Source organism: Podarcis melisellensis (genome assembly GCF_964234715.1).
Source record: "Podarcis melisellensis genome assembly, chromosome: 1".
Lineage (NCBI taxonomy): Eukaryota > Metazoa > Chordata > Lepidosauria > Squamata > Lacertidae > Podarcis > Podarcis melisellensis.
In genome coordinates this window covers 122889940-122910363 of record NC_138528.1, presented here as the reverse complement: position 1 = coordinate 122910363, position 20424 = coordinate 122889940, and the positions used below count along the sequence as shown (strand labels likewise).

At 43.0% G+C, this 20424-nt stretch overlaps 1 protein-coding gene across 2 annotated transcripts in view; it reads left to right on the top strand.

Moving 5' to 3' along the window:
• LOC309365541 (aldehyde oxidase-like) overlaps positions 1-20424 on the top strand; it is a 55104-nt gene that overhangs the window by 608 nt on the left and 34072 nt on the right. Inside the window, exons 2-16 of one of the 2 annotated variants that reach the window (XM_081903556.1) lie at positions 1419-1472; positions 4174-4270; positions 4766-4874; positions 6634-6760; positions 7017-7078; positions 8046-8132; positions 8962-9042; positions 10252-10396; positions 13204-13296; positions 14076-14227; positions 14386-14479; positions 16847-16956; positions 17540-17724; positions 19154-19316; positions 20040-20132. In XM_081903556.1, the coding sequence (XP_081759682.1) occupies positions 1419-1472; positions 4174-4270; positions 4766-4874; positions 6634-6760; positions 7017-7078; positions 8046-8132; positions 8962-9042; positions 10252-10396; positions 13204-13296; positions 14076-14227; positions 14386-14479; positions 16847-16956; positions 17540-17724; positions 19154-19316; positions 20040-20132 (1652 nt within the window). Of the gene's footprint in view, positions 1-1414; positions 1473-4173; positions 4271-4765; positions 4875-6633; positions 6761-7016; positions 7079-8045; positions 8133-8961; positions 9043-10251; positions 10397-13203; positions 13297-14075; positions 14228-14385; positions 14480-16846; positions 16957-17539; positions 17725-19153; positions 19317-20039; positions 20133-20424 lie in introns of both variants that reach the window. The other variant, XM_081903555.1, reaches the window with a different exon arrangement.

Here is a 20424-nt window from a genome sequence, read left to right as displayed (position 1 = left end):
AAGTCAAAACTCTCGGGAGTCAATCCTATTTAAAATATGCCAGACTATAATGTGTAGGGTATAGCTATACTGTACAAATATCCTTTCGAGTGTTGGAATATTGCAGGAAATTCACCTCCCCTCCCCTGTTCTCCAACACAATAAACTCACAGTGCCAAGGGTGTGCATATTTACTAACTGGAAACAAACAAGGGCATTTAGATTTTTTTTTACATACGGAGACTTTTAACATACTGGCTGATAGGCTTGCAATAAATAAATAAATGTTACACCTCCGCTGCCTCGGAATCCCAGATTTTTGGACTAAATCCCAGATTTTTGGACTCTTGGGAGGGGAGAGTGCTGTTGTTCTCTTGTTCAGATTATAGGCTTCCCACGGGCATCTGGTCAGTCCCTGTGACCTAGATGGGCCATTGGCGTGATCCAGCAGCTCTTAAGTTTCAAGAGCATTCTTGGATAGTGCTCGTTGATATTAGTTTCACCTCTATATCTTCCTTCCATTTTATCAACTTTGTCATTTTAATTTCATTTTTTAAAAGGCCCTTCTATACACTTCTGCAACATACTACCACAGTGTGGACTAGTTTGCTGGTTTTAATTTTAAAAACACTGCCTTTCGATCTTGATTTTTAAAAGCATTTCCTCACTGCCAATGCTGTTCTCTCAAGCCATCACTACTCATCTGATTTCCTTTACAAAAAATAAAAAAGAAGTTTAGCTACCCACTATGAAAAAAACGGGATGTGGGTGGTGCTGTGGGTTAAACCAAAGAGCCTAGGACTTGCCGATCAGAAGGTCGGCGGTTCGAATCCCCATGACAGGGTGAGCTCTCGTTGCTCTGTCCCAGCTCCTGCCCACCTAGCAGTTTGAAAGCATGTAAAAGTGCAAGTAGATAAATAGGTACCGCTCCGGCGGGAAGGTAAACGGCATTTCCGTGCGCTGCTCTGGTTCACCAGAAGCGGCTTAGTCATGCTGGCCACATGACCCGGAAGCTGTACGCCGGCTCCCTTGGCCAATAAAGCGAGATGAGCACCGCAGCCCCAGAGTTGGCTACGACTGAACCTAATGGTCAGGGGTCCCTTTACCTTTTTATGGAAAACAAAACAAAAATAAAAAACCTATCCCCTGTGTCAGGGAACCTTTGACACTGAACTACGATTCACATAATCCCTGACCCATTGATGGTGCTTCTTGGGACTTATGGGAGTTGTAGTTCAGCAACATCAGGAGCGCCATAGGTTCTCCAACCTTGGTCCAGACCTGAGCTTACCTATACCTACATTTCCCAGAAGCCTTAACTGAACTACAGTTCCCAGGATTCTTTTGGGGTAGCCACGACTATTAAATGTGGTACAGGAGTGCTTTAAATGTGTGCTGTGGGTATGACTATCTGGTTTTCACCCCCCCTCTGCAGATAGTGGAGAAGAATGCCGACCCTGAGCAGACATTGCTGCCTTATCTACGGAAGATACGTATCCTTCTTCCGCTTGTGGCAGCCCAGAATCAAGTCAACTGTTTCTACCATGTTTTTCACTCATCTCCTGTTCTTTCTTACTCTCTCGCCAGTGTGGTGTAGTGGTTAAGAGGGGTAGTCTCGTAATCTGGGGAACCGGGTTCGCGTCTCCGCTCCTCCACATGCAGCTGCTGGGTGACCTTGGGCTAGTCACACTTCTTTGACGTCTTTCAGCCCCACTCACCTCACAGAGTGTTTGTTGTGGGGGAGGAAGGGAAAGGAGAATGTTAGCCGCTTTGAGACTCCTGAAGGGGAGTGAAAGGCGGGATATCAAATCCAAACTCCTCCTCCTCCTCCTCCTCCTCCTCCTCCTCCTCTTCTTCTTCTTCTTCTTCTTCTTCTTCTTCTTCTTCTTCTTCTCCTCCTCCTCCTCCTCCTCCTCCTCCTCCTCCTCCTCGCACTTCTTCACACACACCAAACAAATATGTCATTAAGCCTCCCAGTGCTTCCTTTTTTAAAACCAAAATGCAGGCTCAGGGAAAGGAGTCTGCATATTTGCTTTCCAAATATTTGTGTTGTTGAATGTTCACATTTAAAAGACATTCTAGTGGTTAGAGAGTCTAGCCAACGCAGGAGTTCTAGTCACATGTTCCAATACTTGTGAAGGGAACGGCACTATACCAAGTAATTTTGCTTCCCCACATCACGTGCCAAGTAACACGCCATCCTCTGTGCCTACAGTCAGAACATGGAGACATGATCTGGAACTCTGAGCACCTTGAAGGCATGAGACAAGTGAGCAAAACATATTCCCCTAGGACTATTGCATTGGCTGCACAGGGCTACTGGAACTAGCTTCATTTGGACACTGTCAACTTCATCTGCCTGTATATTTTGTAGTACCATATTAGAAGGGAAGGGGGAGAAAATGAGGGTTAATTCAGTTTTCCGAGGGTCTAGCATTTGGCAGCTTGAAAGAATAATGGAAGATTACTGTACATGCATTTAGATAATTTTGTATCCCAGTTCTTTGGCTTAATTCAGTTGATGTGGCATTAAATTTATGTGGTTTTGTACTGACTGACTGTAAAGTTTTGTGGCTAGTCTGTGACCAGCCTGTGAACCACACGATAAACATAGAAAGGAAATGGAGGGAGGATGCTTTGTGTATTACATGAAGTCCTTTCTATATCAAAAGTCAAGAACATGAAGCACTGAGCAATGCGCATCTTGAAAAGAAGTAGTAATTTAAAGTGCCTTCAGAATTTTTGTCAGTTATATAAATGTGAAAATTTCCATGTTATAACATTGCTCAATCACTTCAAATTAATTTAGATGTCTTCAAATTATGCATGGTTTATACTAGGAAGGCCAGTGTTATTTAACATAAACTTTCCTTTTGTTTTTAGTGCTGGAGATGTTGCACCCATTTTGGACTGCTGGTCATTTTCTTAAGTCTGATGATATGCTTGGATTTTATGCTTGGATTGATGATTTCAAACAACATATAAGCCTCTGTTATGAAAATGGAATTGCTTCTTTTTGTTCTGTAGCGCTCATTAGTTTGTAGCCTACCGATAATCTTTCCTGCAACAAATCAACTTCTGCACTTCTATTATTTTAATTGTACCTCATTTAACTCTTTAGCACTGACTTTCCCAGAATAAACTTGAGGGAGGAATCCATTGAATCATCACTTTGGAAACACTTGTTTTTAGGAGTGATGGTCCCCATCTCTAACACAGTTTGAAAACCTTGCAGTCCAATGAAATGCGTGCTTACTCTGCAGTAAGTTTTTCTTAGTTCAGTGACACTTACTTCCAAGTAAGTGCATGATATTACATCCTTAGTTTGGAATACACAAACATCTGCTTGTCACAAAAGTAACTCATGAATCTCAGTGGGTTTCTTTGGACTGGTCATCATCTCTCAACCTAGCCTATGTGGCAAGTTTGTTACGAGAATAGCATTAGGACTGGGTCATATGACACCCTGAGCTTCTGGGAGGAATGGTGAAATAAAAGTGCAATCAACCAACCTAAAACAGATACGGTGCTCTGTTTAGGCCTAGTAAAGGTCAGTATTGCAATCTGAGAGTGTGCCCCCAAGGCTTCTAATCTTGAAATAATCTATGGGTGGGGATGTATGTAATCTGGATTTTTAAAATTCTGCTTCAAGGCAGAATTTCTGCTCCAAAGAAAGCTAAATTATGCAGTCGCACAAATGAAATTTATAATTACTTTTATTGTGTTATTTATTCTGCTCTAGTAGTGGGAAAATAGAGAACACTAAGATCCCTCGCTGCTGACTACAATCCTACTGAGTCCCACATCCCAACTTTGGATAGTTAACTGGCTATTGCCCCCATTTTTTTCAAGCAACCTCCCTTCATAGCCATAAGGGCTCCCAGATAATATGCTTGTACCTTTTAATGTGTATTGCCATAGGACAAGGATGGGGAAACTGTGACCCTCAGGATGTTGGTGGACTACAAGTCACATCAGAACCAGCCAGCATGGCCAGTGTTCAGGGCTGATGAACTTGTGTAGTCCAAGAACATCTGGAGGATCAATGGGTCCCTGTCCATGTCTTGTTATATGTAGATGGGGGTAAGACAAGTTTGTCCCAGGAGCAATGGTGTTCCAGGTTAAAGCAGACAGAAAATATGTGTAGTTGTGTTCCAGCACGAAACATTTCCTCCTTAACTGCAGCTTTTTCAGTCCGTCTTACAGGTACCAAGTATGGCTGTGGTGGAGGCGGATGTGGTGCATGCACTGTGATGATCTCAAGATATGAGCCTGTCACTAAGAAGATTGTGTATCCTTTTGAGCCAAGAGACTGGTAAACTGCACATTGCAACTGTCTTCCTCGGATGAGGGATATTGTTGGTTAAGGATGTTTATAGCTCTGCCATGATCTCCATGTCAGGGACCTGAAACCTATAGCCCTCCAGGTGTCATTGGGTTCCCAACTCCCATCAGTCCAGGCCAGTATTGTCAATGGAAAGTGAATGCTCATGACTTTATATAGGTGATCGTCAATTTCAGCTTCAGTGATATTTACATACTACTTTTCCGTATTATGCTGGAGGCTGTTTATGGGCAAGTGACAAAAGTATAATACAAAACAAACAAACCCAGAAGCAATTGAGCTACAGTAGCTCAGTGCATAAATACAGGCGGTGACAATTTTAGGCAGTTCCAACCTAAGTGTTTAATTTTAAATATATTTGTAATTATAATGCACACAAATAATAGAGGCAAATAATATACTTATAATAAATGTTAAACATATTCTCCTTTACAATCCAAGTCATTATTCAGCCAATGCATGCTTGATTCCCATATGTTCATTGCATGGCAGTGCAGTCATCACTGTAGAAGGAATTGGAAATACAGAAACCAGGATTCATCCAGTTCAGGTAAATGCATGCTGTAACTTGTGGGAGATTTTTTATTTACTCCTTGTACATTTCAGCAACCAGCAGTGCTCTGAATATTTATTTGGAACTGTCCAATTCATGAACATGGTTGCAGAGGGCTGAGTATGGTGCAGTTGAAGCCTGCATCCGGACTATAAGAGCACATGCACATATGAACATGGCTACAGCCACTCCAGTTGTATCATAGCTAAGTACATTTTAATACATCAGGCCATGGCACCAATCCAGAAAAACATCCAGCTTTGCAGGTTACTCTTGTGCGGAACATACAGAAGCTCCAGCCATTCATTCACGAAGAAAAAGAAAACATTGTGTTTTATTACAATGTTGCAGTGAAGGCAAACATACCAATGAGAGATCCTCACAATATACAAGTCTCCCCTGGGACTGCATGCATGTGTACACACATGTGCACACACATACATACATCATGGTCATTCTGCTAATTTAAAATAACTTGTGGCTGAACTTTTTGTCCTTCCAGAGATGGGTAAAAATGTTTTTGTTTTATTTTACTTTAATTTTGTTTAATCAGTCACTTTATATCTCACCTTTTTTCCATCATGAAGCTCAAGGCAGCGTACATAAAGTTTCTCCAGGCAGTCTGCTCTACAGGCTCTGACCTGACCTACTTAAACTCAGCAAGGTAGCTGCAATCTTCCCCCTCAAACCATGCCCAGGGACTTTCATAAGACCAATGGTGGACGACTACGATCTTTGCATTTTAGCTCTTGCTTTGTGATTTTATTACAGGGTTGTTGTTTTTTAATGTGGGATTTAAACTCTTGTTGCCTGCTTCAAATTGCTTTTCTGATGTAGGCTGCCTTGAGGGAATTCTTGGGAACTATAAGTCAAGCCCTAAGTATCAGACAGGACTACTCTCTTCTTCTTTTTTTAATTAATTAATAAGTTTTTATTGTTAAAATAATTCATCATTAATACACATATATTACAAATATACAAGCATACAAACATACATTTCATACAATCCTTAAAAGTGTTCAAACATACTTACTCAATCCCACAAACAATTCCTTTTCCCATCACCATCCACCACCCCTCTCCCCACCTTTGTGTCAGACTTCCAATCTACTCAATTGCAATTTCTTTCCAATTCTAATACTTTCTTTCACACACCTTTAACCTAATTTCATACTTCTTTTTCTATTACACATTGTTATGCATCTTATTCAGTATTTCAGTATTTGAAACGGAACCTGTTTATTCTAATAGGAGTTCTGATTTTTCGATATGGTTTTGCAAGTATCTTTTAAACACCTTCCAGTCCCTATCTATCTTCTCTTTTGAGGACTACTCTCATGTGCAATACATATGAGGCACTCCTGAGCTTTCTGCTTTTTTCCACTGCATCTGCCACTTGAGGCCACTTGTTGGCTCCCTGTTTTAGAATAAACAAAGCTAATATGGTGCCTTCCAGATATCACTGGAACTACCAACTCCCATTAGCCCAGGCCAACTTGGTCATTAGTCAGGAATGATGGCAGCTGTAGTCCAACAAGATCTGGAAGGTACCACATTGCCTACTCGTGTTTTACAACAGCAATCAACTCATGTACTGTCGCAGCAACACGTGCAGTTCCATAAGCAATAAGCCAAGCTATGGTGACTTTTATAACATTTCAGGTTCAGCTTCTGCATGAATCATGAGCAGGCTTTCATTTAAAATATCTGAATAAGAGAATGTGGTAATCCTGCAGCAGGTTTTCCATTGTCCCAGGAACGGATTGCTAAAAGTCATGGCTCTCAGTGTGGCTTCTGCACCCCTGGAATGGTGATGTCGATCTACTCTTTACTGCGCAACCAGATGGAACCCACATCGGATGAAATGATGGAAGCTCTCGCTGGTAAATAGTTCAAAGATAATTTTAAACTCTAAATTGTTTTATGCTGCTTTTATGTTGGTTTTTTTTTTTAAAAAACCCTCAACATTTCATTTCTGCTGTTTCATGTGAAGTTGCCCTGTAGATGTTTTTTTAAGGGTAGCATAAAAATCCGTTAAGTACATAAAAATAGTGGGGGTTTAAAAAAAAACAACTACATTTGTGCTTTGGGTCTCCTTATCGTGAAGAAATAACCTTATCTGTTTTATTGTTTAATTAGGTAATTTATGTCGCTGCACAGGTTACAGACCTATTATTGACTGTTGTAAAACCTTCTGTAAGGTAAGGGTGTGTGTGTGTGTGTGTGTGTGTGTGTGAGAGAGAGAGAGAGAGAGAGAGAGAGAGAGAGAGAGAGGTGGTCTGTTCATTTGGTTCTCTTATTTCCATTTGGTATTGCTCTCTGTGACATAATTCTGCATTCACAGATTTTGGGATAAAGGGCACAGCTTAGTGGTAAAGCATTTGCATTTTATGCAGAAGGTATTGGGTTCAATCCTCAGCATTGCTAAGTTGTCCTAAGAAGGACTCTTGTTCAAAATCCTGGAGAGATGCTGCCAATTAGTGTAGAGTAGTGTTCTAAGATGGAACGATGATCTGACACAGCTTCCTATGATCTACAGAAAAAAAGGCCATGCACGACTATGAGATGGATTGCTGATTATAAAACAAATGCATTGTTGCATGCCACCCCAATTTCCTAGTGGTGCAAGATTCCAGGAGTTCCAGGCACTTACCCTGGATCCATGTTTCCTTTTGGAAATTAGGCACAGTGTAGACTGTGGGGTCTTTATGACATATGACATAAGGCATATTTACACATATATGCAACCTTGAGGCTACAATGGAGGGGCTCCCAGCCTTACACTTCAAGAAAGTCTTGCTTTTGAATTCAACCTGGGATTCAAACTGACCTCGGGCAAGGTTCTGACCCTCTCTCTCAGTGGTTTCATTGTACATGCTTAAATTGCTCCCATTGACTGTTTAACTGAAAATGTATTGTGCCTTTTCTTTTTTCTTGATAGAAAGAAAAGAGAATTGAGGTGGTTGTGGTGCTGAATTCCATGCCCAATACCAAATTGTTTCTGGCAGTTCAATTGCAGAACTATTATTATATACATAGATACATGAATACAATTTGGAGGGGCAGTTCCATTATTAGCTAAAATAAAAGTTCAGTCTAAGGCCTTTTTGGATTAATGGAAGCTTTTTGTTAATATCCATGTTTCTCTTTACTGAATATTGTATTTAGGAATCCTCTTGTTGCCAAAATAAAGTTTCTGGGGATTGTTGCTTGAATCAAAAAGATTATTTACCTTCACCAACTAATGAAAAAAAGGTAAGTTATTTGATTAACACACTCCCCCTTTCCTATTTTTGTTTGTTTGATTGTAACAATTGTTGGTGGCAAGAACAAAACTGGTATAAAAAGAGAATTCCTGGATGCCAAGATTCACGCTTGGGGCAGGTAGTATTTGGAGACAGAACCCCAGCAGAGATTGAAAATCACAAAATATGCAGCAAAGCAGGGAAATATATGTTGGTAGACCTTTAAAATATGCCCTTGTGAGTTCCTTCCATAGTTGCCCTCTTCCCCATCATAGAAAAAGACTACAAATTTGGTAAGTTAAAAGGTTTACTTACAAACCCTCCAAAGATCAGATTCATGTGCTTTTTCGTACATCTGTCAGAAAACACACGCAGTGAAACTTGGCCTAGTTACGGTGGTGAAAGTTCCTTAATTATTGGTATAGGAACACAAAAAGGCTTGTTAGAGCCATGTAGCTAAGCTGCAGCAATTGTTAGCCTCTTCATGAGCTTCTTAGGTGGACTGGGCTAAACAAAGTTCACGTGGAAGAGAATGATTCAGGTTAAACCCAAGAGCCAGAGAAAGTAAGTAGATGGAATGGGCAAAGACCCATAGCACTTTTTCCTGCCACTGTATAATTGAATGAACCATAGCCACCCTAATATGACATGATAGCCTTATGGTAATAAAGGCCAATAACAATATGAGATGATAGCATAACACAGTCACAGTGATAAATGCCAGTTCTTCGGGGCAAAGTCTGAAATCTACCCAACTTAATATTCAGTTTTGAAAATACACACTCTTGTTGATCTCAATGGAAATTCACACATTTGTGTACTGTCTTTCTCTTTTTAAGATTTGTACAGCACTATTTTCTGCAGAAGAATTCCAGCCATTGGATCCCACCCAAGAACTAATATTTCCACCAGAACTCATAGTAAGAAAAATCAGCATACATACAGCATGTTGTTTTGCAGCTTAGAGCCAATTTCCACTATCATTTTAATGTGATATTTGGGCTACTGGGTGAGTCGTGAACACTGAATTTGTGAAGAAGCAACCTTGCTCTGTCCCATGGGTCCAAATACAGACCAGGGCGAAAGTTTGCCTGATGTCCCACAGGACCCTGTTGCAGGGATTCCAAAGAAAGATGCACAGAAGGCCAGAGCGATCGGCTCTAGTGCTTTATAATAGAGATAAATCAAGAGACTTGCAGCAGTGCAATGCAAGGTTCCTTGCCACTGCACCTCAGGGCAGATGTTGTAGGGTCAAACACCATGGCTTTGTCCATGAGGGGCCATTTGTATATGAGTTACTTATACAAAAAGCAAGCTATGTAAGCTGACAGCAATAGCCAATAGCAATAGCCCAATTAACCATCCCTGGCTTAGAGACCTGTTCCCCACTTCCATCCATCTCTCAGATATGGGGGTGGCTGACAGGCAGGCAGAGTGAGGAGTCTCCCCTCTCCCAACTAACTGAACCAAAACTAAGGTTTCAGAGCTTCAAAACAAACAGAAAATCATGTGTGATTTCACATCAATTAGTTATATTGACTACCAAGATGGTGTTTACAGGCCTTTGGGGACATTTGGTTCTATACGCAACCAGCCCTGATAGCTTTACTGTGTGCCCTGATTGTAGAATGCCTTACTAATATGAAGCTTCTGAAGTTAGGCTGAACTTAGCAACTGGTGAACCATCCGTTTGACCTGAGTTGGAGCAGTGTCGTGTAGTGGTTAAGAGCGGTAGACTCGTAATCTGGTGAACCGGGTTCACGTCTCCGCTCCTCCACATGCAGCTGCTGGGTGACCTTGGGCTAGTCACACTTCTCTGAAGTCTCTCAGCCCCACTCACCTCACAGAGTGTTTGTTGTGGGGGAGGAAGGGAAAGGAGAATGTTAGCCGCTTTGAGCCTCTTGCGGGTAGTGATAAAGCAGGATATCAAATGCAAACACTTCTTCTCTTCTTCCCCATACCTAAAAGTTGGCCTAAGGCTACCAGTGTGGTAGGGCAGCCGCGCTTAACTGACCTCCCACCATCCATGTTGCTGTCGTGTCCTGGGAAGGAGAGGGGCAAGGTCAGTACAGTTCAAATGCACTCCAAAGCATATCAAACCTCTGAATCTGATACTGTTTTCCCTACAGAAAATGGCTGAGGATCAGACACCACAGACTCTTGTTTACCATGGAGAAAGGACTGCATGGATTTCTCCTGTAAATCTAAATGAACTTCTGGAACTGAAAGCCAAGCACCCCCAGGCACCTCTTGTAGTAGGCAATACTGCTGTGGGTATGTAGATTCATAGCTGTCAAGTGTCCCTTATTTGAAGGGACAGTCCCTTATTCCAGCGCCATGTCCCGCTGCTGTCCCTTATTGATGGATGTCCCTTAAATGATGTCCTTTAAATGTCAGAGGAAGCAGCTCCTCTCCCTCCCTCCCTGCCGGCCAGGGAGGAGGGAGGCTCCAACTGTGTTGCTTGGCTGTGTTGCTCATCCAATAAGAAGTCTAAGAACGACTGGGGGGGTGGAGCTTGCATGCCTGAGCATACGATGGAGGGGTTCATAGCATCAATACCCCAAAATGTCTTTTTTCTCCCATAGCAGCAGCCAGTGATTGAAACAGAAATCAAACATTGCTCTCTGATCCTTTGCTTGCTGCTTTTACTCCAGCTTCTCACTCACATAACAACTGTTGCTTTGTCCTACTCCTGATCTAAGAGAGAGAAGATGAGGAGCCCCACCCATTTTGCCATCTGGCACAAAGCCCCCTTTCCTTGGTTCTCTTAATGGCCCGTTTGCCAGTCGATCACCTCTGCCTGATTTATATTTTGACACTTGCTAGGATTATAGGCATAGCTGTCAAGTGTCCCTTATTTGAAGGGACAGTCCCTTATTCCAGCGCCATGTCCCGCTGCTGTCCCTTATTGATGGATGTCCCTTAAATGTCCCTTAAATGATGTCCCTTAAATTTCAAAGAAAGCAGCTCCTCTCCCTCCCTCCCTGCCAGCCAGGGAAGAGGGAGGCTCCAACTGTGTTGCTTGGCTGTGTTGCTCATCCAATAAGAAGTCTAAGAACGACTGGGGGGGGGGAGCTTGCATGCCTTGTGTGTGGCTAGTTAATGCAAGCTGAGGGGGTTTTTGAATGCTGGACGCCATTTTGTTGCACGTGCTGCTGCAAATTTTGCAGTGCAAAGCTAGGCCGGGGAGCCATCTTAAGTTGAGGCTGCATAGGACTTGTGGTACATGTGATTCAGATTCTATTCAGTTGAACCTCTGGTTACAAAGTTAGTTGGACAGTGTTCTGGAAGCTACCAGCATGAGTTTGACTAGACTGCAGGAGGACAGGAAGACTGGAGTGCCTGGAACAGGTGAGGCTGCAGGTCCCTTATTTTGGCTGCTGGTCCCTTATTTTCAAGGCTGCTGGTCCCTTATTTTCAATTCTGTAAGTTGACAGCTATGTGTAGATTCCATACATAAAGGAGCAGCTCCCCCACTATGAGCTATTGAAAGTCAGCTCCTGGTTAAAGTTAGGGTATAATCTTTGACACCTCCCTTTCCATGGAGGCGCAGATTGCAGCTATAACAAAGGCAGCATTTTTTTCATCTCTTCCAAGCTAAGCAGTTGGCTCCTTACCTTTCTCGCCCTGACCTAGCCACTGTGATCCATGCAACGGTCACCTCCAGACTGAATTATTGTAACTTGCTCTACGTGGGGCTGCCCTTGGGACTGACCCAAAAACTCCAGTGGGTGCAGAATGCCGTGGTGAGACTCCTTACGGGGACCTCGCTGCAAGATCACATTCACCCGGTGCTATACCAGCTGCACTGGCTCCCGGTGGAGTACAGGACCAGGTTTAAGGTGCTGGTTTTAACCTTTAAAGCCCTATACGGCCTAAGACCCTCTTACCTATGGGACCGCCTCTCCTGGTATGCCCCACAGAGGAACTTATGGTCTTCAAACAAAAACATCTTGGAGGTCCCAGGCCACAGAGAAGTTAGGCTGGCCTCAACCAGAGCCAGGGCTTTTTCGGCTGTGGCTCCGGATCTGGGGGAACGCTCTGTCACAAGAGACTAGGGCCCTGCGGGACTTTGGCCAGGGCACAGCCTGACTCCCTCCTTTGGCAATCTTCACAGAACTCTAGCCCAATGGTTGCCATTAATTTGATTTGAATTAATTTTATAATAAAATGATTTTAGAATGTTGTATTATTTTATTGTTGTTAGCCGCCCTGAGTCCGGCTTCGGCTGGGGAGGGCGGGATATAAATAAAAAAATTTATTATTATTATTATTATTATTATTATTATTATTATTATTATTATTATCTGTCTGTAGGCCATGGTTTCATGGAGCTGCTATGATTTATTCTTTCTGTAGAATTTCAGCATATCCTGTTACTGTAATACCAGTATATGTATCGCTGCGCACCTTGAGATCCCCAAAGGAGCCTTGCTTTGTGGCCCTTTGTTTGCAGTGATCAAATCTGCGAAATCACATGGTGGGATTTTTTTCCATGGGGACAGCTTTTCATTTAAAATACTGTGCCAAGGAAACTCTGTTTGGCCCAGAATACACCCACACGTATACATACACAACACCTTTTACCAGCAGTAAATTTAGTCTCTGGTTACTGTGGTACATTTTAATCTTATGGTGGCATATTTTAAAGTGCAGCAGTTTTATGTTATTGGATTTTCTCTACAGTGGTACCTCGGGTTACATACACTTCAGGTTACAGACTCCGCTAACCCAGAAATATTACCTCAGGTTAAGAACTTTGCTTCAGAATGAGAACAGAAATCGTGCAGTAGCGGCGCAGCGGCAGCAGGAAGCCCCATTAGCTAAAGTGGTGCTTCAGGTTAAGAAAAGTTTCAGGTTAAGAACAGACCTCCAGAACGAATTAAGTTCTTAACCCAAGGTACCACTGTACTTTTAAAACATTCTCTAGATTGTTACTAGCTTTAGAGTACTTCATATCCCATCTGTGAGTAGGAGAAATGGCTCACAATTTTTATAAACAAATATTTTCAAAGGTTTAAATTGCAATCAAGCAACATTCCCCTTCCTCCTCATTTTCCCTGTTATCTTCTGCCCTTTAGGACCTGATATGAAATTTAAAGGTGTATTTCATCCACTTATCATCTCGCCCACTAGAATAATGGATCTGTATGTTGTGGAACGCACAAAAGATGGTCAGTAAACTTTTGTTTTGTATCTTTGGGCCCCGCTAGCAGTTTTAAGAGCAGTGGGATCAGTTTGAAAGTGCATGTGCTAGTCCGGGGGGGCGGTTACCGTGAGGCGTGGTCAGAGTCCGATCCTGGGCTGAGGGTCTGGAGACTGTCCACCAAGGGTGAAGCGGGATCCAAAGCAAGAAGCCGGGCATAGTCGGGAACTCCGAAAAAACAGGTCTAGGTGCTGGCAGAAACAGGTTTCCAACGTCGTTGTTCCCGCAACCTGGGACTGGGCTGACTGGCCTTTATCTCCTCTGGGGCCTAGGGCGGTCCCGGCCCACAGGTGACTCGCCTCTCCTGGCCTTAAGGCGAGCACTCCTCCTGATAGAACCTAGTTCCCTCTGCCTCACTGCCCTGAGCCTCTGCAGCTCAGGAGAGGCTGGAGGGTTACTGGACCCAGAGGCAACCTCACCTTCTCCTGACAGAGCTGGGAGAGGAGCACCTGCAGGCAATGGGTCCTCGATCACCTCCGGAGCCAGAGCAGATTCAGCTGGTGTCTGCTCCTGAGGATCCGGCACAGGTGCAGGCGCTTCAGATTCAAGGCCCTGCCCCGGCTCAGCCGGTCCTGGAGGCGGGGACTCCTGTGCAGGCTGGGATTCCTCCGGTTCAGAATCTGAATCAGATTCCCAGGCCATCACAGTGCACACTGTGCTCCATTAAACGATTATTTTTTCCCCCTTGATGAGCTCTGAAAAAGCAGTTCCAGCATGTGTTTTACTCCTGTGTTTTACTCTTTTCAGGACTAATACTAGGAGCTGCATGTAGCCTGACTGCAGTGAAAAATATTCTTACAGATGCGGTCTCAAAACTTTCAGCAGAGAAAACCAAGATATTCTCTGCTCTTTTGCAACAATTAAAAACTCTGGGTGGACAGCAGATCCGAAACGTGGCTGTATGTTTCCTTAATTGAAACATTTTTACAAATTTACCTTGGTTTACTGTTAACTGAGAAACAAATATTTTCCAGTTTAATTTGTTAACATTGGTATTGTAACTGTTTCTTTGTGTGTGTGTTGAAACTGCATTTTTCCTTCCTTTTTTTGGTTTTAGTCCTTAGGAGGAAATATCATAAGCAGAAGTTCAACATCTGACATCAATCCTATTCTAGCAGTTAGCAACTGTATCCTCAATGTGGCATCGAAAGGTAGGACCAAATGCATTCTCAGTTTTCCATCACACTCGGTATTCTCCAAACCTTCCAAATCTCTTTTATGTATTTGGAACACATTGTAGGTCCCTGGGATGACAACTGCAGGCCTGTGCCCTTGAGGGAGCTAGGGATAAGGCTGTGGCTATGATAGTTGCTTGTGAGGATATTTCTTTCTTTCTTTAATTGGCACAGGGAGTGTAAGCTGTGTAGCACAATCCTATATATGTCTACAGTGGTACCTCGGGTTACATTCGCTTCAGGTTACATATGCTTCAGGTTAGACTCCGCTAATCCAGAAATAGTGCTTCAGGTTAAGAACTTTGCTTCAGGATGAGAACAGAAATTGTGCTTCGGCGGCACGGCGGCAGCAGGAGGCCCCAATAGCTAAAGTGGTGCTTCAGGATAAGAACAGTTTCAGGTTAAGAACGGACCTCCAGAATGAATTAAGTACTTAACCCGAGGTACCACTGTACTCAGAAGTAAGGCCCATTGAATTCAATGGGACTTTCCCCAGGTGAATTTGTATGGAGCTGCAGCCTTCATCATATTTTTGTTCTTTTCACTCTAATCCCTTTCTCAATAAGGAACTCTAAGGTGCCAGTGTATTCTTTTTACAAATAAGCAAATATCTCAGTGAGGACTGGAATGAAGATCCTATAACAGTGGTACCTCTGGTTACAAACTTAATTCGTTCCAGAGGTCCGTTCTTAACCCAAAACCGTTCTTAACGTGAAGCGCGCTTTCACTATTGGGGCCTCCTGCTGCCACCGCGCCGCTGGCACATGACTTCCGCTCGCATCCCAGGGCAAAGTTTGCTACTAGGAGCATCTACTTCCGGGTTAGCGGAGCTCGTTACCCAAAGCATTCGTAAGGAGGACAGTATATAACCCAAGGTTCCACTGTATTTCGCTCTAAGGCCTTTGATAAATTCATTCATTCACTAGCTGTGTTTCCTGCTGCCTGCTGCCTGCTGCGCACCGACCCCTCTCCCTCTCCAGGCTTCAGAAAGCTCTGCGTAGCCCTAGGGAGCCCGGTGTGAAGCCGCGCAGGGCTCCCAAAGGTTGCGCAGAGCTGCCTGCGCTACCGGGCTCGGCGCAGCTCCGCGCAACCCCCCGGAGCCCGGCGTGAAGCCGCACCGGGCTCCCGAAGGTTGCGCAGAGTTGCCTGCGCTACCGGGATCACTGCAGCTCCACACAACCCCCCAGAGCTCGGCGCGAAGCCGCACTGGGCTCCCGAAGGTTGTGCAAGCTCACAGAGCCATGCTGAAGCTGCGCTCAGCTTCGGCATCGCTCTGGCTCTCGTTCTGGGAGCTGGGGTCGGGGGAAGCTCGGGCTTCCCCCGCCCCCAGCCGCGCAAGCTCCCAGAGCGATGCCGAAGCTGCCGAAGATGCCACAGGCGCGTGCCTGTGTGTGGGGGGAAAGATTTCCCCCCCTTTATTCCCCCCCCCAAAATCTAGGTGCATCCTATGGGCCGGTGCGTCCTATAGGGCAAAAAATACGGTATTTTTGATGCCCACATCTGCTTGTCTTTTGGACAAGAGAGGTGATTTTCATCAGGACCACATCATGGCAGCGGACGGGGGTGGGACCCCTCTGTCTGTAGTCCTAACATGAATCAGAGTCTCCTGTGGTTGTGGTGCACACAACTGTGAAGGCCCATTTAATGCAATGTGTAGTTTGGCACAGCAACGCTTTGTATGTTACATTAAGAAAGGCGCGGTATGCTATCTCACAAACCAGGCTTAGTTGGTTGACTGTGCAAACTCTCATGGGCAAGGCAAACTTCTGTTATGATGAGAAGACTTGTGGCAAGTATGCACACGTGTTTCTGGTTGTTTCCATACTTTCTTTGCAAAGCAGTTTGTGGAACACTGGATGTTGCCTTATACGGAATTAGGACATTGGTCCAGCTAGCTCAGTGTTGCTAATACTGACAGGCAGTGACTCTTCAGGGTTTGGACAGGGGCCATTTGCAGCTCTACCAGGAGATGCCATAGACAGAATCTGGGATCTTCTGCAAGCAAAGCAGATGTTCTACTACTGAGCTATGGCCCTTACTGTGTAACATCCTTGCACCCTTACAAGTTTAGGTAGATATATTAAAATGCAAGGGTGTGAGACTCCCAAAAGCATTCTGACTTAGCTCTGGCACGCTTTAATAATTATAGGGGGTGAAGAGAAAGTGATCACTCCTGCCACCTAAGCAAGAAAGCCAACGGAATTGCTTTGAGTTTCTGCAACCTACATGCATAACTAGTCCAGAATTTTCTGTGTCAGCCAAGCCAAAATGATCGCTCTGTGATCTCTTTACAGTGCTTAGTATTTATTTTCAATTTGTATGGATGTTAATGTTCTCTGTTAGGGAGGCTGCGACAGATTCCTTTCAGTGACCTTTTTGCTGATGGACTTGGAAACAATACCTTGGAACCAGAGGAGATCCTAGTGTCGGTTAAAATCCCACATTCCAGGAAGGTCAGTAGTCTTTCCTTTTCCTTTAAGATTGGTAATTATAAAAAAAAAAGTTAGATGACAACGTGCATATTTTGGCAAATGTTAATGTTTTTGCAACATTCAGATTGGTTTGGGACTGGAACATGATACATTCACAAATATGTGAACAGTCTTAAATGGGGACCACAAGGGCAAAGTGCTTTCTTAATGGGACTGCCAATCCTTGCCCAGAGGCTATGCCTCTTGCTTCAAGAGCTCCAGGGCTTTGAACCATCTGTAGTGCGGACCCTGCTCTCTCCATACTCTATTCAGCTAGCTGTGAAAAATAGGAATCAAACTGCATGTAGGGGAGAATATATAGCTGTAGCCTCCAAATTTAATCTAAGGCACAAAGGCGGTCTGCGACTGCTATAAGAGGACTACAGCCTTTTAAACTTAGATTTGAATACGATCCAGGGGACAATTAGGAAAAACCTTTCTCCCAGTTTTCAATGGTCAAGTTGTGAGTGCTGCTGTGGAATGTCCTGTAATAAAAGCTGGCATTTCAAAAGGTTGTAACCCAACTAATCTCTCTTTTTTTATTCTGATTCCTATCCCGTTCCAGGGTGAGTTTGTCGCAGCATTTCGACAAGCTCCGAGGCGGGAAAATGCTTTACCTATTGTTACAGCAGGGATGAGGGTTGTCTTTGAAGAAGACTGCAACATCATCAGGGACTTCCGTATCTGTTACGGAGGTGTTGGCTTCACTACAGTTTCCGCCAAGCAAACATGCCAGGCTCTCATTGGAAGGTACTATATGATTTCCTGTAGCATTGACACCTTTTAGACTGAAAGCTCACCCCAATGGTAGCAGTTTCCTAAGTAAGAGGTGTCTAGATAAGCTGTGAGTTCTCAAATACTAAAATCATATTGTTGCCGGATAAATGCTCAACATGCAGCAATTAAATGGCCAAATTACTGTTGATATAAAATAGGTTGTAAGAATATTTCAGACCTTATTGTTCTTCAGAATTCCTTTTGGATTAAGCAACACAATGGAACTATCTTTACTTTTCCGTTCTGTTTGTCTTTGATCACACAAACTCACAAGTGGGCAAGCAGTTCAGTACCAAGAGTTAAACAAGTCCTGCCTTCTTGTGAAATCATTTTGTATTTTCTGCATATTTTAAGCAGAATGATGTATTTTTAAAAAATTATGATGCATGCATATAATGTTGAATGATTGTCAGTTGCCTTGAGTATCTTAGCAGTTATTTCTAAATTTGCATCTGTGCATATAAGTTAGCATATGCCGTTACTTCCTGCGCTCTTAGGGTAGAGTCATGGAAATTAATGGACCTAGCATAGTCAAGTTCATTAATTTCAGTGGGTCTGCACTGAATAAAACAGTTGAATACCATCCTTTGTTAAAGAAGTTGTCACTGTTTACGTTAACTAGATTTGGTGGACAGACTATACTTATTCTAGCCTAGTCTTATTTTGAAATGGAACCGAAGAAACAGTCATTAAAAGAGTTGAAAAACATATGCAGCCTGACTCCTTGGTTCTAGCCCTCTATGATTGTTCTGACCTCCAAATTTACCACAGTAGTTAGGAGGGCTAGCTACATAGGTCTTTAAACTGGAGTTCGTACAGATTTAAACAGGAACACGTTGGGATGGGGGTCCTTTTTGTAAGCTGTATATTGTGCACATCTTCTTTAACCAAAATACAGAAATCAGATCCACTTACTTCATAGCAAAGGAAGATACTCATAACTAAGGCACCCCAAAATATTAATCCCCATTGGAATAGTGAATCTGCTTTGTTTCCTTGATGTACAATAACAGTGTGCTGCAGAATGCATGTTGTAAGTCTTTCCCCCATTAAGAATCTAATTTGTATTTTACTGAGATAACCCCTTGGAATAAAAACTTCATGCTCAAAACTCTGGGCACTATTTTTGTGCTAGTGTAAGACGATTTTTCCTCCCATGTATGCTTTGCTCTGTCTCCCAATCTGTTCTGTGGGGTTGAGTGAAACCCTCCCCGCAGACAGATTTAGGGAGAGGGGGAGATTGTACCAATGTGCTATGCTGAATACAGTCCTGTGCATTTAGAGCTGTGATCCTATAGGAAATGAATAGTAAGGATACAACTACTGCTGTTCTAATAGTAGATTTACAACTACTGTTTAGTTTGCCTGCTTACTGAGTATATATAATTATTTATTTTTCCAGACCTTGGGATGGGCAGATGCTGGATGAAGCTTGCAGAGCGGTCCTCAAAGAAATTATTCTCCCAAGTTCAGCTCCAGGTGGTAAAGTGGAGTACAGAAGAACTCTCATTGTTAGTTTCATCTTCAAATTCTACTTGGAGGTGTTGCAGTCACTGAAGATGATGGTAATTTTGATTTGTATTGATTCCTGTTTTGCAGTTATATGTGACCAGCCTGATTCATAAACCATTTAAAGCCAAAGTGTTGGGTAAATGACATTTCCATGCCTGCATGCCTACATAATTCAGTTCCATTTCTGGGTGGAATTTGAAGGGAGCAGTCTCAGGGTGACCAGCCTACCAAGTTATTTTAGAGGCAGCGTCCCAATCTGCCTAACTGTTGTCTTGGGAGTTTTTTATTTATAATTATAATTTCTAGATGTTAGAAGGTGAATGTAATAGATGTTGAGCCAGGAATTCACTAAACTATATAATGCATTTAGTTTGTTTATATTCCATGCTGCATTTTCTTCTGATAGCATTTGGAGGAAGGGGAAGTCTTGAGACTATGTTTTGCCCCAGGTTACGTCCCTATAGCTCTGCTACTAGATCAGACCAAAGGCCCCTCTAAGTCTGACATCCTCTTCTCACAATGACCAATGAGGTGCCTATAGAAAGAGAAGACCCACTATTCTTCCACACATGCTTGAACGTATCCTTATTTTTGGATTCTTTCCCTTTTTGCAAGGAGCGTGGTACAGTTCATTTTTAAACATTCAGAAACTTACTTAACTGAATTACATTTAATTGTGTATGGGGAGGTGTGTGTCTGTGTGCATGTTAACTTTAGAATTGGGTTTTAATTAAATGTTTCCTTTTTATAAAATGTGACAAATCATTTTCTTATAGTATCCTACTCAGTATCCTGATATCCCAGATAATTATGCAAGTGCCCTTGAAAGTTTCCATACAAAAATGCCACAGAGCATGCAAAAGTATCAGGTGAGTAGAATTCCTTTAGTACTACCCTATTACACAGAATGGATTAATAATAATAATAAAAAAATTATTTATATCCCACCCTCCCCAGCCGAAGCTGGGCTCAGAGCGGCTAACATCAAATGTATAACACATTAAAATAAAATCAGGCAATCAATTAAAATACATCCTCAAATCAGATCAGGATCAGAATAAAATCCAATCAGATGGCAACCCGCAGATTAGGGTTGGGGACCTTAAATGCTCACCAGGCCCAACTGTTTGTGCTGAACTTAAATGGGTCTGTGAGAAAAAT